Source organism: Oratosquilla oratoria, chromosome 29 (genome assembly GCF_046742065.1).
Source record: "Oratosquilla oratoria isolate Oo_2021 chromosome 29, ASM4674206v1, whole genome shotgun sequence".
NCBI lineage: Eukaryota > Metazoa > Arthropoda > Malacostraca > Stomatopoda > Squillidae > Oratosquilla > Oratosquilla oratoria.
The window spans coordinates 14,572,864-14,590,171 of NC_134805.1; the positions used below are offsets into that span (position 1 = coordinate 14,572,864).

The 17,308-nt window shown below is 36.3% G+C and overlaps 2 protein-coding genes across 9 annotated transcripts in view; both read left to right on the top strand.

Moving 5' to 3' along the window:
- LOC143040609 (solute carrier family 49 member 4-like) overlaps positions 1-4,701 on the top strand; it is a 34,560-nt gene extending 29,859 nt beyond the window's left edge. For all 8 annotated transcript variants that reach the window (XM_076211743.1, XM_076211750.1, XM_076211749.1 and 5 more), the window contains one exon: positions 353-4,701. In XM_076211743.1, the coding sequence (XP_076067858.1) occupies positions 353-519 (167 nt within the window). In that variant the 3' untranslated portion in view covers positions 520-4,701. The remainder of the gene's footprint in view (positions 1-352) is intronic.
- Positions 4,702-6,607: 1,906 nt separating this feature from the next.
- eIF5B (eukaryotic translation initiation factor 5B) overlaps positions 6,608-17,308 on the top strand; it is a 35,755-nt gene continuing 25,054 nt past the window's right edge. Inside the window, exons 1-3 of the mRNA XM_076211737.1 lie at positions 6,608-6,750; positions 15,968-16,190; positions 16,562-17,191. Of these exons, the coding sequence (XP_076067852.1) occupies positions 6,719-6,750; positions 15,968-16,190; positions 16,562-17,191 (885 nt within the window). The 5' untranslated portion in view covers positions 6,608-6,718. The remainder of the gene's footprint in view (positions 6,751-15,967; positions 16,191-16,561; positions 17,192-17,308) is intronic.

The window sequence follows — 17,308 nt, forward strand, 5'->3', positions numbered from 1 at the left end:
TGAGACATGCAATTTATTAGGTTCTGCAGGGGTAAAAGGTTGAGAAACGCTGCTCTATATGTTAAAAGGTGGAGTAAATATAGTGACGTTGACAGAGATGTTGGGCCCAGTCCTGAGACTGAGTGTTGTCAGGCTCTTGGGACAGCACCTCTAGCTGGAAATAAGGGATTGGGGGGATCTGAGTGGGTAGCAAGGAGACCTTTGCTATATTTGACATTCTGAGATGCTTTTGAAGGAATCACAAAGTTGACAAGATTGAATTATTTTAACAGGTTTTCATTACCATAGACATATAGTTTCTAAAATTTATATTATTTTTGCATAATTTGATTGATTCCTCATTGTTTTGCAGGATATGAATGGGTTGTATATGCATTGATAGGGAGCAGTAGTCTTAGTATGATCCCCCTCCTTTTTGTCAAGGAGTCCTATGCAAGATCCTCCATCGACAGAAGAACCTCTCATGCAGAATCACTTGACAGCTCCTTACCTGCATCTCCTGTGCAAGTCACTGCTTGATGTTGTGCTCAGGGAAAGACTTGTGATAGATGCAATCTAGAAATAGATTACAAATGGCTTTTACCAAAGTCCCCCTTGATAGTTTCCCCAACCAGCCCCATAGACTGGTTGGGGATTGTACATTCTATATGCATACATTTTTTCATAATGTTATGACAGTCATTACATTTTTTCATCAGGGTACCAGTGTCAGGCTTTACATAGGTAATTGGGAGTAACTTGATACATGGAGTGAAGCACTGTTACCTCAAAATAGCTTCTGATCTGGAGGAATCCAGTTAGGAATATCAGTTTTGTCTCCACCCTTGATAGCAACCATGGCATTGGTTGCTACAGACTGTGATATTGGCATCATATTATAGTTATAATACTACCATTGTTTAGAAAATCATTAAATTTAATGTAGTTTGTAGTTTGTTACAGATGTTTTTCTGATTTGATACAAGATCAAGTCTAGATCGAGGTGGAAATAAATTTTAGGTGTACAATAGTTACCATGCTTATGGCAATCAAAAAGTCAGTCATTTCTTAATTTGTCACTGATATTTTTCTTATTCCGTGCTCGTTTAAGACTGGACACTGCAAATTTTAGATACTTGATTGTGTTCCAATTAATCTGGTGCCCCTGGTCTCTTGCGGAAGACCTGTGCAGAAGACCTGGGGAAAGGATTAAAAAGGTTTGCAACAAACTGTTTTAGAAAGGTGTTTATAATCAGCTGTTAATTTGTCCAAGTTAGGGATTGGTTGCTTGTAGCAGCAGGAAATCCAAGACAAAAGGACTGTGATGGGAGAAGAAATTACAGGGCTTTAGTAAATTATTTTAGGATGATGATGAATTTTTTCAAAATTTCATTTGATTATTTGTTTTGTCATCCACTATTCATACATGTTCAGAGAATGTGCTCATACCAGAAAACTCTGCTGACCTTAGGTTTCTACCAAAGTTCATATGTTTCTTCCAAAGGGACTCATATACTAGAGACTTGACAGTTGTGGATTGAAAGTTAGTAGTTAGTAAGTAGTTCTAGTAAGCAGGTTTATTGTACTTGACATGTATTTTTCTGGATCTACTAAAACCTCAATCCTCCTTCCTTATAATAGGGGGTGACCAAGCGAAAGTATACTTCTCCTTGACTCTTCATGAGAAAAAATAAATAAGATAAAATAAGAAAAGAGGTCCCAACCCAAGTCCACTTGTTCCAACCCATAACGTCACAATGTTAAACACTTGAAGGACATTGACAGACAAGTTCATAGGATAAGTAATTAAGAAAAAAAAAAAATACAATTCTACTTCCGCTACACATAATTGGTGGGTGGTATTCAACCACTTCACCTCAGGGGTTTACTCTCAGGAGAATAGAATAAATAATGTAATAAACAGAACCAAGTCTATAATGAACATACGTAGATTCTTTTTATGTATGCATGTATGTAGAAATAATTAATTGTTGGTTGGGGTTTCACAAAATGGAAAACTCACAGCTCCATAGTGGCTGACAACAGTCCTTGGGCCCTCTCACAAATATCTGTGGGGAGAAGCTTTGGACTAATATAATATAGACATTAGTCAAAGATTTCTTCCCAGCAAGGTTTATGGGCAGGCCCAAAGACCACAGTCAGTAAGATTGAGGCATCAGTTTCATTAAGTACTTTGTTGTTTCTAAATAAATATATTTCTTAGCTGTTTCACACTTGGTAAATTTTTTTTTTTTTTTTTTGGCCATGTTGCATTGAATCTAATACATAGAATCTCTCTTTTTGTATTACCCTTGTGTTTAAGAACACGTACATAAAACCCTGTGTTGGATTCCTTTTCAAAGATGAAAATGCATGGGAAGGAAACCAGGTGTCATATTTGGTTTTACAACTTTGTTTTAAAGTGTAACAATTTTGCTTGACTTGAGGGCTTTGCTCTTATAGTGACTGATATGTCTAAATTAATTTTCTTTAGTTACATGGTAGAGTAACAGCTTTGGTGAGTGGAAGTTGATTACTAGGAGATGTTGTCAGTCACATTTTCCTTTCTAAAAAATACTACTGAACAAAATTACAATATAGGTCAATTGGGAGGAATGGGAAACATGCAGTAATGATAATTCCTGGCATAATATATTTTTAATACATTTTCCACACAGATGACACACAACACCTCATACCACTATGCCCCACACTAACAATCCTCAGACAACATCACAATATCTCTTCTTCAAGTGGCTGATGGTCCCTGCCCAGACGGTGTTGCCAGTTTCCTGGAGGCAGCAGGTCTTCTGCAAGAAAGACCAGTAGCAACAGACTGATTGACTGATATATTTTTAGATGTTAGAAAGGAAAAAGCTAACTCACCTGGGTATGAAAGGACATGTGCCAAGAATTAGTGAGAAGGAAAGTTATAAAAATGACTGATTTAATTAAGATTGTGAGGTAGCTCAAGAAGCCAGAGACAGGGCATGGGATAAGCAGTGGAAGAGAGGAACCAATAAAACTAGGGAAGAAGACAAACAAGTTAGAGATGATTACATATGAACCCAAATAGAGGCAAAAAAGAATTTTGAAAAATCTATCAATGATAAATGCAAAGATAAACCAAAACTATTGGTTAAGGCTGAAATAATGAATGAAAGTTTTCATGGAGATTTATTTTTTAGAGAAAGAAAATGTGTGCAATAATAGACAATTAGATGATGTGGATGTGAAGGAAATGTTCAAATGTGAAATCGCTGGACATGAGAAGTGGTGAAGGTGAATGAATTTAATGAAAAGGAAAAAGAGAAAGGCTACCAGAAGCTGAGAGGAGAATGCAATATTATTAATACTCGTAATATCGTCATCTAATCTTTTATTTCCTCATCTCTTTTCTTACTCTAATCACTTATCCATTTTCACTTGTGTTTAAACCATGTGAAGATTATACCTTGTCATTTTCCTAGAACTTTAGCTTGTTCATTGCTGAGGCACCCTTCTAATGGAACAGGCCGTCTATACATTCCTCTCTAGCTTAGTCACTTGTGCATTGCTTCTGTTATATTTCATAATTCCATACTCCTTAGCCCTGAAACACCTCATTTCCACTGCCTCCATATGACCTCTCTCTCTTGTGTTCATCACATAGCTCTCACTCCTACAATTACTGCTTCACACATTCCTTTCATTGCTTCCACTGACATAAATTTTTCCATATCATTCTCAGGGTTATTGTTAACATTTTTCTTGATGGTAGTAACATCCATTACAATTGTTTTGATTATTTGACTTGTGTGCCAATCCACTGGTTGTCACCTGGGAGATATGGGTATCCAGCAAGGGAGACTTGGGGCAATGGATTGACTGAAAGACGCCTTTTACTGCTACCTTTACTTAAAGACACACAAAATGATTCCCATGAAATTTATTTTGCCTTCAGCTTTGCATAAACACCAGCAACCAAGAAAGGTAAATGGTAGCATTTTTATCATTGACAGAAAAACAAACCAATTTATTGCTGCTGTACACTCAACAAATCACAAAGAACATTTGGTTAATTATAATTTTACTTAGCATCCCAACTACCTTGCAAACTGACTGCACAATCAACCCCTGTCCACACCAACATAGCCATCCAAATCACCTATCCTCCTCACATCACCTAAACTTTCAACCTTGATTTTATAGTCATCTCCATCAGTTACTGTAGTTCTCAGGAATCAGTCATATGGGGTATCTATTATCAGTAACATTGAACTCTGCAGTCGCAAACATCAGATCTTGTGTATTCACAGTGATCTGATAGATGATACTTACCAGATTGTGGTATACATGATAAAGGGTATTGTCATATTATCCTATATTTAGCCTCATCCACCATCCTGTATGCTGCAGTTTAGTAAATATATTTTTATTCATATCAGTAGTTTAAATTCAGGTCTGTCTAGATACAGTATTTGTTTTTGACAGAATGCTAATTGTTTTGTGAGAAACAATATTTCAGTTTTGTTCATATTCAGATTAATTGACATTATATAATTTGTGCATTTTATGGAGTGATACCCTTTGTAATTTGTAATATTTTCTGAAATGTATTTATAAGCATATTATACACATTGTATATTTTGGAGATTTATACACTGTTCATAACATTTAAAGATTTGCACAAAGAGTAGGATTTTTTTTTAACCAAAAAGCAGTTTACTGCATGGAAGTGCATGAAAACAATTGTTCTAAGAAGGAATAATTCAAGATATTATAAGTGTATAAGATATATTGGGTATGTGTAAAAATTATTTTTTGTACACATAGAAATAAAATAAAATTTCTTGGGCCAACAACCAGTTTTTTTTTCTACCTTAGAGTCTATATTGGACATTTTTTTTTTTTTTTTTTTTTTTATCATGAGTTAGTATTTAAAAACCTAGAAAAGAAGTTTCCATTCTGGCATTATATTTACCTTAATGTAATATACTGTACTATTTGATATGTACATACATATACCAAAGGCTTTTCTCCCCCCTTATAAGGGAGGTATGCATTAATAATTAATCAGTTGACTATTACAGAAATCCATTTAAGGTCCTGACTAAGTTTTATGTAGTCATTACCTTAAGGATTTTAGTGGCACCTCTATGGACCAGAGTCCTGCACCATTCCTTTATGAGTGGAGACTTATCTCCACTCAAAAACATGTCTCTTTCTCAATCATTATTCCAATGAAGTAGAATTTAAATTACTAAGTAATAATTTGACATGAAGCAGTATATTACATGACAATTACAATACATACATATAGTTATTTCATCGATTAATCTTATTTTATTTCTATTTGTAAATCTATTTTTTTATCTATTATTTTGTGGAAATGTGAACAACTGTGACAAAATATACTATACTCTATCCCTTACATTCCCAGTTATTCTACTGTGTACACGTAACACTTGCAAGTGGAGGGATCAGGGAAGCCACAACACTCACTTAGGTCCAAAGACTTGGGGGTTGAGGATTAGCTTTGGACCTGGGGGTGAAAGAGGGGAGAGGGCAGTCTGGGGAAGGAATTTCACTTCAAGTCTCGAAAGAAGAAAAGCTCAAAATGACAGGAACTCCCTCCACCTCCCTACCTCATGGCCTGCGATCTTAATCATGAGATAAAATGATTGCCAACTTTTTATCTCAGAATCGGAGATTGTATTTTGACGTTTGACATGAATGTTTGAAATGCGATATCGGCATAACAAGAGTATGAATGGTACCTGCCAGACGAATGCAGACAACGAAAAGGGCACCATCATCTTCTGAAGAAGCTACTGTACGATTTGAGCTCTTCCAATGTATTGCATCATCTAAACTTTTGGTCATAATGCCAATATATTTTTCTATAACATTTCATAGCAGTCAAATAATGACAGTCCACAAGATTAGCTAGGCGTGTTACTTTCCCGCTATTTCTAGTTCTGAAACTAAACTTGTGAAAATTACATTACAAATAAATATATTCACACAAGAGAACACCTCTTATGGCATGCAAATGAGGGTAGGAAGACCTTTTCTCCTTTATTTATCCTGACAATACGTGAAGCAATGCGGTCATTGTAGGTCAACATTATTACATTCTTGTCTGCATGACTAAAATGAAATTTGGATCTGTTGATATAATGAAATAGCATAGTAAGTATTTATGACCAGTGTGCACTAGTTTGCAGTACATCTATTGGTATTGAATAATTCATTTGAAGTGTTTTCTCTTAAATGAATAGTTTGTCATGGGTTAATGTAATATATACTGCATTCTGAATGATATTCTAATGTAATGCGATGATGCAATCAGCACATTTTGAATGATTTGCAATTGTTACGTATAAAGATGCAATAAAAAGATGAGGAGTGGAGCTTAGTATGAATATTTCCAGTCTAATAATCCGCCAAATACCTGCATCCGGTTGAAGTGTTCGTAAGTATAATGAAAATCAGATTAATGTCGGAGACATGTTATAATCAATAAAGATGTAATAGATATGGATGCTGAGGAACTGAGCACTTTTATTATAATGTAAAGGTTGACCTTACTTGTGAAAGGTTTGTTGATATGTTACCCCGTGAAATTGCATCACTCACTGGCCTACTACAGAGGCGCCACCGTCGCCGTAACATTGGTGAAAGAAGTGATGGTCTTGTTACAGTGAATCCATATGGTTAAAGCTAATTTACAAGGGAAATACATGATAAATTTATAATGGGGAAGAAGAAACATATTAAAACTGAAACGTAAGTACTTTATTGTTTCAAAATTGTGTTTCATTGGAAAGTAAAGTCAATTTAGGCTAATGACATACGGACAGGGCTAAGTTCAGACATGCTGATAATAAGTCGGGTATGTTATGATGAAATATCGAAAACTTATAAATCGGAAAGAAATATGTAGATAAGAGTTATTTTGGATGGTCAGATGAGAATTAGTTTACCATAGAAATCAAAAGGGGGTAAATGAACCGAATACACATCCCATTTTGTACAACACATGCCTCTTTCCAATTGCTCATCACCAAATCTTAATTAGGTTAAGGAAGTTCAGAAGTTTACTGTTAACCCATAATCGCAGAGTTGTTGGAGACCATGACATTACTGCCATTTCTTGAGTTTCTGAGGCCTTTAATCAACAAAAGCCATAAACAAATTATTGAATACATATGAAGATATCAGAAAATGTCTTTTTCTATTTTAAGGTTTAGGCATAGTCTTTACAATTAAAGATGCCAAAGTCTACAGTTTGGCCGGGAAAAAAGATTATATTATTATTATTTTTTTTTTTTTGGCAGATGAAAGGTCATGTATCCATATTTTGTATTTTTTTTTATTAGCTTTTGGTCTGGTTAGGTTATGAAAGGATAGGATAGATGTTGATAGATATTGGCTCTGGGGTTACCACATTTGGATGATAAACTATTTGAAATTGTCATACCAGAGGCTTTAGTGATCAAACATGATACTGTCTTATTTACCATTTGTATATCCTGTATAGGGTGTCCAGTCCTCATGGTGGAACAGTGCACATATGCATATTTGATTTAATAATTATAGGCAGTATTGTAACTATAAATCAACAACAGAATAATATTAATTTCTTTTTCTGACAGTACTTGTCAGAGAAAAATTCTAGAAAGTTACTGAGTAAGAAAAAAAAACTAATGATAGGGTTACAAGTCTCACAAGAATAAGACTGGTATGTCACCTATGAAAGATTGTGATATTTTTGTCTTCCATGACATACAGTACATGAATACACCAAAAGTCCTTTTCCCCCTAATTAGGGGGGGGTGGCTGAGCCAGTGGATATGTCCATCCTATACCTATCCTTCACCCTTAAAAAAGAAAAGAAAACAGTCTCTTTCATCTTGGCTTTGTGTGGATGAAAGGTTGTCGGAAGGGATGCAGCAAGACACAGCACTTCCATATTGGGAATCATAACCTCAAAGTTGGTTACTCCCTACATCTTTGTTACTTGGTGATCTATAATTCCCCTCATCTGTTTATCTCAATATATCAAGAGTTTTTTCCCTCTTATAAGAGAGGGAGCCAAATCATAGGCATATATCTATTCCCACCCATTTCACTCACCACCACCACCCATCCTTTCCATCCCTCCCATCTCATCTCATCAGGAATTCCCCGTATCTGCTTGAGAAATACTCAAAGCAAACCAGAAGAATTCTCTCTAGGCCACACCATTTCCTCATCTGTTTACAACCATTCTTGACACCTAGCCTAAAAGACATACATACCCATTACAAATAAATTAATAAATGTCCACATATCAGTCTTACTACAAAAATTTAATGCTTGTGCCCTCTTTTATAATCACATAATGATGTTCCTCATTTACACCCTATGTTCCTCTCCTAGTCCTCTCAACACGTCATACACCTTACCAACTATAGTTAACAGACTGCATACTCTAAAATAACTACATGTCCTTTTTTCCCGTGTGTAGTGGAACTTTACATGTATGCCCTTAGTCCACTGGAATGCTTCCCTTTTTTAGGCATACGTTAAACAATCTAACTGGCAGTATAACTACTCCCTTCATCAAACACATCAACAAATCCCTGAAATACTGTTATGTATCTTCCCCTTACTGCCTACACTTCAGTAAGCATCTGTCCATCAGCACGTTAGTTATGTTCGTGTTGTAGTAAATATGAAGAATTATGGCTTGTTGGGGTAGTTGCATATATTCTATAGTATTTCAAGCATTGGTGAATGCATTAATTATTTTGAACATATGGTATTTAATTTCATAGGATTGTGTACTATTGTGTGAGCTCTGTGGTGACTTTAGCTTTTTACCATAATTGACATTTTTGTGGAGAGAGCATGTGGACATAACACTTTATTTCAACGTGCAAAAAAATTATTGTGACTAAACATGCATACCCTTCATACTAAAGATTAATTGATTGTGGAGCTTCTGCAAGAGAGAACTTGGGTAGCAGAATGGTTGACTTGTTGCATTGTCGACATATGGTCAGAAATCTGCCCTCTGTTTTACTTGCCAGTGTTTTCTTTTGCTTCAGCTCCTATATATTTTTCTATTGTGCTTTTCCCTCTTACAGGTACCAGTTCTCTGTCATGAGGAGTCTGGTAGGGCACAAATTTCTGCTATAGGACATATTGTTTGTCCAGCACAGGCTCTTTGTTTTGTAGGCTTGATCAGTGGCCATATGTGCTAAAATGTAATCACTGCACTGCACCATCACAGTCCAGATACAGTTGCTTTTGCAGCCACTTGCTTCTAGCACTGAAAATTGAGCTGCTGTGCTTATAAAAAGGAAGTGGGATTTTCTTGTCAATATGTTTTGATTGTAAGATTATAGTGAATGGTTGAAGCATTTGTAGAGCTAGCATCAGAAAAAAAGTAGGGATAGGTCTGAAGCTTACCTGAATCTGTTGTAATATTAGGTAGTAAGGACCAATTAAGTGAATTGGCCTTGCTGTGGATGTACTGTGTCTTGCTGCATTTGACCCAGGGCAGTTGGCAGATGTAGGGATGACCTGTCATCCATGAGCAGCTCAGATGGGGGAGAGTGAAATGGCTGGGAATAGGTATGTGCCTCAGACTTGGCTACCTTCCCTATAAAGGGGAAAAAGCTCTTGGTATATGTATAGATAGAAGGACCTTGTGGTGAAGGCTTAGGCACAAGTTAATGCAGAACACTCTTGAATTGTGTCTTGAGATTTGTAATTGAGGAATTGTATTAACGAGGTGACCAAACTGGATTGACAGTGTAGATCACTGGTTTCTCGATATTGAGATAATGGGGTCCAGGCTTCAGTGAAAGTGCAAATGGGTCTTTGAATGGAGTCTGTTAATCCTCAGCAGCACCACATTCAATTAGATGTTGCCTCAAGTGTTACTAGAAACTAGCAACCTTATGGCAGCCAGCAGTACCCATTGAGCCCACCCATAGGTATCTTTAGAAAGAAACATAGGACCATTGTCTGTATTGTTCAAGTGTGAGGCTGTTTCCTTGTCACCGGCTTGTAGGGGGAGGTGCAGTTACTAGGTATTGGCTTTCATATTGTGAAGGAATGTGGGAAAATTCTGTCCAACATTACCCTACATCACATATGCTCTCCTCTTTACCTCCCTCACCTTGCATTTTGCTTCTACCCTCTTTATTCTTTGCCTCTCATCTATATATCAAAGGCTTTTTCCCCAACATAAGGGAGATAGCCAAGTCAAAAGGGAGGCATCCACTCCCACCCATTCCACTCCCATCCAACACTTTTCCTCCCTCTCATCTTAGCTCCTAGTGGATGATGGGTCATCCCAGTATCCCACCCACTGCCCTGGGTCAGAAGCAATGCAGCAAGGCCACTTCACTTAATTGGTGGCCCTCTCATATACATCTCCATTTCTTTCTTACAACTATTCATCATTTGCTCACTTCTTTTCTGCCACCACTGCCCTCATTTTGTCATCCCACCAGTTGCTGCCTATCCTATTTCTTCCCCACTTCCTTATTCCACATATTGTCTATGCACTTGTTAGTACTTCTGTCATGAGACATATTCCTTTACTTCAGTTTCTCTTTTATCCATCACTACCTCCTATACTTTTGTTTGCCTAGTACTCTTTCTCTTTGACCATGTCATTTAGTTTGCTTACCTTCAGCATCTCTATGCCTCCCTCTCTTTTCTTCTCTACTTATCCTCCACTCTTAGTTTACCTTCCAGTCCACTGTCCTCTCTCCTGAACATTTTACAATCTCAGCTCTTCCAATCCTCCTTCGGGGCACCACCATGTAGTCTATTGATACACTCAACCACTTTCCCACCAGCCACCCTGGCCCATGTATACTTATGTTTATCTTTCTTCTTAAATACTGTGCTTGCTATCATCATCATTTCCCTTTTCAGTATATATCCCTAACACTAGACTGCTGTTCATTTCTGCCTTCTTGCTCCTCCCTACCACTCCATGTATTGGCTTGCCTTCTCTTTCAGCAATGAAATTCCTCAATGCCATTACATTTACATTTTACTAAAACTCTTTACACTTGTTTAAATTAATCCAAAATATTCCCTCTCCTCACTTTTTTCACAACTAGGGAAATATGCACTCATAAATTAATTGATAATCACTTGAAACACAGCACAAAGCACAAACTTGTTAATGTATTAACTAAAGTACTTGGTTTCATATTGCAATATAAGTGCAAGTTGGGAAATGAGGTGGCATATTGAAGAATGTTGAAATGTGATTGAGGTAAGGCTGGTCATCAGGACGTCTCAATTATTTTATTTATTTATTTTTTCATATTTCTTTAATATCAAAATGAAATTTTGAATTGATACCTTTATGTCACCCAAGGTTTGGAAGTGATTGCAAGGGAATTGGCTGCATATTTCTATGGAATTACTCAGTTCAAAGTGTGATGTCCTAACATCACTGAGAATACTGAGTCAATAGAACATTGGCATCTTTATTCAAATTGAGCATGAGTTAGCCAAGTAAAACATATCCATAAATTGGTGCTTGTGTTGTCAGTTAAGTTCAAATTGTGTAGACGAACTAGTCATTGTCACAAATGAAAATCATTGAAAGAAATAATTTTAGCCGTTTACTGTCATGAATATCAAGCCATAAGTTGGGGATGTCTATTTAGATAGGAATGATATAGTTCTCTAGAATGGTCTCATTGGATACAGAATGATAAAATGGATGTGCGAGACGTATTTAGCTCGAAGTGGTCCTTGTGGCCCTCCTGTAGATCTCTGGGAAAAGACAGATTTGTCAGATAGATGAAGTGAAAGAGGTGAGCAGACACAACTTGTCAGTTTTGTGTGAAAGAGTGGAGGAAAGATAGAGCTAATATATGTACAAGCATGCATACATATACATTACAATCAGACCTGGACAAAATCTGGAAATGGACTCAAAAGTGGGAAGTGAACTTCAATATCAAGAAGTGTAGCATAATGGAGTTTGGAAAAAGCAAAAACAGAATTTCAAAAAATTACAAAATTTACAAAGAAATAAAAAAAGTGCACCTGGAAAAGGACCTTGGAGTATTAATCAGCAAAGACATGACACTGGATAAATATATAAACAAAATAGTCGGTGAAACCTACAACCTATTAAGGTCAAATAAAGTGGCATTTGACCACTTGGATGAAGAAATGATTAAAAGAATATTAATTACATTGATTACGACGCTATGGACACCCAGTACTAAAATGAATATAAGGAAACTAGAAAGAATACAGAGAGCAACAACAAAGTTGGCACCAGCTCTTTCCAAGGTAACATATGAACAAAATTATCAAAATCGGAACTACCCACACTGGAGCAGAGAAGAGAAAGAGGTGATTTACTGACTATATTTAGAATCATGAAAGGAATGGACAGGAATGATTTACTAAAAAATGACAATGGAAAAACAAGAGGTCATGAAAAGAAACTCGAAAAGGATAACTATAGAAGAGATTGGAAAAAGAATAGCTTCCCACATAGAGTGATGGATATATGGAATAACTTAGATAAAAAAACAGTGTGTGCAAATACTATTCAAGATTTTAAGAAAAAAAACTTGATGCCGAAAGATATAAAGACGGGTCACTACGAGCATAGCTCCCTTCCTATGTAATACAACTAGGCAAATAAAAATGTGTTTGTGTGTGTGTATATATATATATATATATATATATACACAGTGCGTCCTCCTTATTCGGTAATTCTTTATCCGGTAAATTCACAGTTGCGGTATTTGGTAATTACTACCCTTGATTCTATTTACGGTAAGAAAAATTCACAGATACGGTATCTGCTCGTGTTTTGAAGAGGAAAGAGCAGGGAGCAGGTATGTCTGCCATATCCTATTATTACATGTTATAATGGGTTCGGTATACGGTAATTTCAATTTGCGGTAAGGTTTTCAGGAACACATATGTACCGTATAACGAGGATTTGCTGTATATATATATATATATATATATATACAGGTAAACGTCGACTTACGATGGCATTAGGTTTCGATAGAGCCATCGTAAGACGATCTCATCGTAAGTCGATCCCCACTCTGTTCCGTGGTCACTGTACCTAGCCTACCTGTATATTAACCACCAGAGATACTGAATATAGCCTATTAAACATGTACAGTAGTTTATTTAATTATTTTTATCCTTTTTACCATATTCAAACACTATAATATGTATTTTCAGTACGGAACTTAAATCTCGCGGGCAGCAGCCAATGCCAGCCGTACGACGTGACGTAATAATACTCGCATCATAAAATATAGTCACCGCTTATATCGATCGTTCTCTCTTTCACCCGCGAATTTTGAAAACCACAGAGAATGAATCATTTGAGAGAATGTAAAAACACAGGGGCGACTACAATAAATATAATCAAGACGCCGATATGGCAGCGTCGCGAATCCACTTGTCCTCATGACGCCTACGTGTGCGGCACCGTATGGAAGGGGTTAAATCATCATATCGTCGTCGTCGTCGTCGTCATCGTAAAGTCGAACAATCGTAAGTCGCGGCCATCGTAAGTCGACGTTTACCTGTATATATATATATATTTATATATATATATATATATATATATATATATATATATATATATATCACAGGTGAGAAATGTAGTAACACATTTATAAATCACAACTAACACCACAGTCGGACGAAAGAAAGAGTTGCGTAAGCGGAACTATATATTTCGATTGCTACTGAAGAGGATTGCAGGTAGCAATCGAAATATATAGTTCCGCTTACGCAACTCTTTCTTTCGTCCGACTGTGGTGTTAGTTGTGATATATATATATATATATCCACACATCCACACACACATACAAAGGACAGAAGAAAAGAAGCATCTTCATACTCCATGGTTGAAAAATATGAAGTTGCTAATGGGAAGATGTCAAAGAATTTCAATCTTGTAATGAAAGGGAAGAGGTTGAGAATGGTATAGGATAGTAGAATTCTTTACTTAGTGAATTTCATTTGGTGTTATAAAAAAAGAATCGTTAAAACTTTTTTTTTTTTTTTTTTTTTTTTTTTTTTTTTTTAGAAAGGGAGGTTGAAATTTAGCAAATTTTTCATGATCATGCAGTAGTAGAACCTCTGCAATAAGTCTGCAAACCTTTTTACTGTGAAAGGGTTATCTTCGCAGAATAATATCTTGTAGCAGCAGCTAGAATAAACAGCTAAAATTGTAAAATGTAACTAAAGAATTAACAGACTTCCTGCCTTTCAGAATGTTTATCACTTATTATCCAAATTAGCACCATTACAATTTGTTTATTTTATTTTATGTATGTATATGTATATATATTACAGGTGAAAAATGTAACCACACATTTGTCAATCACGTGAGAACCACTGTTGGAGTAAAAAAGACTGGAGACAGGAAATCTTCTTAAGTAGATCTACTGAAGAGGATTGCAGTTTGCAATTGAAATACCATATTTTCCGGCTTAAAATGCGCATCAGGTTATAATACGCACCCATGCACTTCGTTATCACAGTACACAGATAGCGCGCACCGATGTATAACGCGCATGCCGGATCGCATTTGTCTATAACGCAATTTTACCTCGGTATTTATATCATGTGAACGAGGTTACATGGAGAAGTATTTTTTATTGGCTAGAGCCACCGCTGGGAAATCTGTTGATTTATCACTAAATTAAGTGTCAGTTTATGCATCAATCAGGACACAACTAAGAAAAAGTCGGAACTACATGTACCGGTATATGACTTATGTTGTACGTTGGTCCCTTATTACTTTGTAGCTTAAATAGTTTGTAGGAAATATGATCTAAAAAAAGTTTATTGAAAGTAAAATATATAGAAAAATTTCGGGATTTTTACAGAAAATATTCATTTTATATCTTGAGGAAATAATTCGTCTTTACCATTTTTTATTTAATACTGAAACAAACTACAGACTGTTTCGTTTTAGCTTTGAACCTGCAATGACAGTGGTGAAATAGGAGTGTCTCTCATCGAGATGACGTTTAGTTAATATAACTCCCGAAAGAGGGTGTTGTAATCAGGTGTTTGACACGAGTTTATGAACGGCCGCAACGGAATTTGTACCATACCTAAAGTGAAGCAATAAAGCCAACATAGAAATTCAAACTAAGATGCTGTGAACATGGGAAAATATCATGAATATTGATCATGTTTCATGGTGTTTAGGCCTATTTAAACATGAAAAATAAGATTCGATAGATACCTACCTATACCAAATATTTATATACGGCCCATGCTGGCATATTCTTTCATGTCACCATGGCTGTTCTTCTTGTTCTCACTGAACGTCACGGAGAAGTGTGCCTCCCGAGTTTGTGACGGCCAACATCGTCACGTTGTTGTGAAAAAAATTACACACACAGCCGCAGAATTTTTATCGTAGGCCGCTGATAATGTGCACCACCGGATAACGTGCATCCCCCATTTTTAGGCCCTTCCAACGGAAAAAAGTCGCGCACTATACGCCGGAAAATACGGTATATAGATTCCCTGTCTCTAGTCTTTTTTACTCCAACAGTGGTTTTCACATGATATATATATGTATATGTATGTATATATATACATATATATATATATATATGTATATATATACATATATATATATATATATATGTATGTATATATATATGTATGTATGTGTGTGTGTGTATATATATATATATATATATATATATATATATATATATATATGTATATATATATATATATATATAATTTTTTTTTTTTTCTCCTCTCATGAGGAGCCAAGATGAGAGGTAAGCAGGGAGAGGTGGTGGATGAAAGTGGAATGGGTGATTGAAATTATGCCTTTTGACTTTGACTACCTCCCTAGGAAGAAGAGCCATTGATATATATATATATATATATTTTTTTTTTTCTCTTTTATAGAAAACTTAGCTTTGTGTATTGTAAAATTTTACTTTTTCTCTTGTAGGAATGGGGATGTTGATGCTTTGGTAGAAGAAATTGGCGAGGTCAAAGTTAAGGAAGCTGGTAAGAAGGGCAAGAAGAGTAAACGTAAGGATGAAGACTGGGAGGATGACGTGGCCAAGGAACTGGAGGATATGACCATCGAGGAAGGAGGAGAGGTGAAGGATGACGAGGAAGATGTAGAAGTTGTTCCTCAGGAGGACAAGAAAGAGAAAAAGAAGGAAAAGGTAATATATTTTCTGTTTACCTTTCTTCAAATTATCAACTAAATAATGTTGGTTAAAAAAGCTAATTTGATATCCATCACAGTGGCCCCATAGTTTGAAGGTAGTGTGTTATTCAGGCTACCCCCCCCCCCCAATGTAAGGGGGAAAAAGCCTTTGGTATATGTATGTATTATTCAGATTGGATTTTGTGAGTCACAGATGGTCAGTAATTCAGACAAGATTAAAAAAGGTTGTAAATTGAAGTAACAGGATATTTCTTAGTCTCCAATCCAAAATATTGTTTTACTTTTTTTGGTAATTTTTGCTTCTTTTCTTTCTTTATTTTTTCCTGCACAACTTTGGTAATGTGTTTTAAATGTAATGACCAACAGAAAGTAAAGAAGGCTTCCAAGAAAGATACCCAAGATGAATCGGATGAGGAGGAACTTAGTCTTCAGCCGAAGATGGGAGGTGGGTTTGCTGCACTCATGGCTGATGATGATGATGATGATGACGAAGACATGGACCTTAACGATGAAGTTGATAGTGCCCCCATTATTGAAAAAGTTAAACCAGAAAAGAAAAAAGAAAAAGAAAAGAAGGCTCCTCAACAAGAACCCATTGTAGAGGAAGGTGAGGATAAGGGGAAGAAAGGTAAAAAGGGGAAGAAGAATAGAAAAAACAAAGGAGATGATGATGAGGATTTAGAGAAACTATTAGAAGAGATTGAAAGTGAGTACACAGGAGGGAAACCACCAGTAAAGGCAAAAGAGGAAGTGGTTCCAGAAGCTCCAGCTGACGAGGAACCAGAAGCCAAAGAACCTGTCAAAGAGGACGATGCAGGGAAGAAGAAAAAGAAAAAGAAGAAGGGACAGGCTGCGGAAGAAGGGCAGGACGCTCTGGCAGCATCCGAGCCAGAGGAGGTTAAGGCACCTGAATCAGAGGAGGTTAAGGCACCTGAATCAGAGGAGGTTAAGGCACCTGAATCAGAGGAAGTGAAGGAAGTCCCTACTGTTGATAAGGTTAGCTTCAGCACTTGTGTATGTATGTGAAAGGGAGGATGATGCATTTCAAGGGCTTCATTGAGGAGAAAACTGGTACACTTGCTCACATGGGAAGTAGTGAATGCAGATATGGTG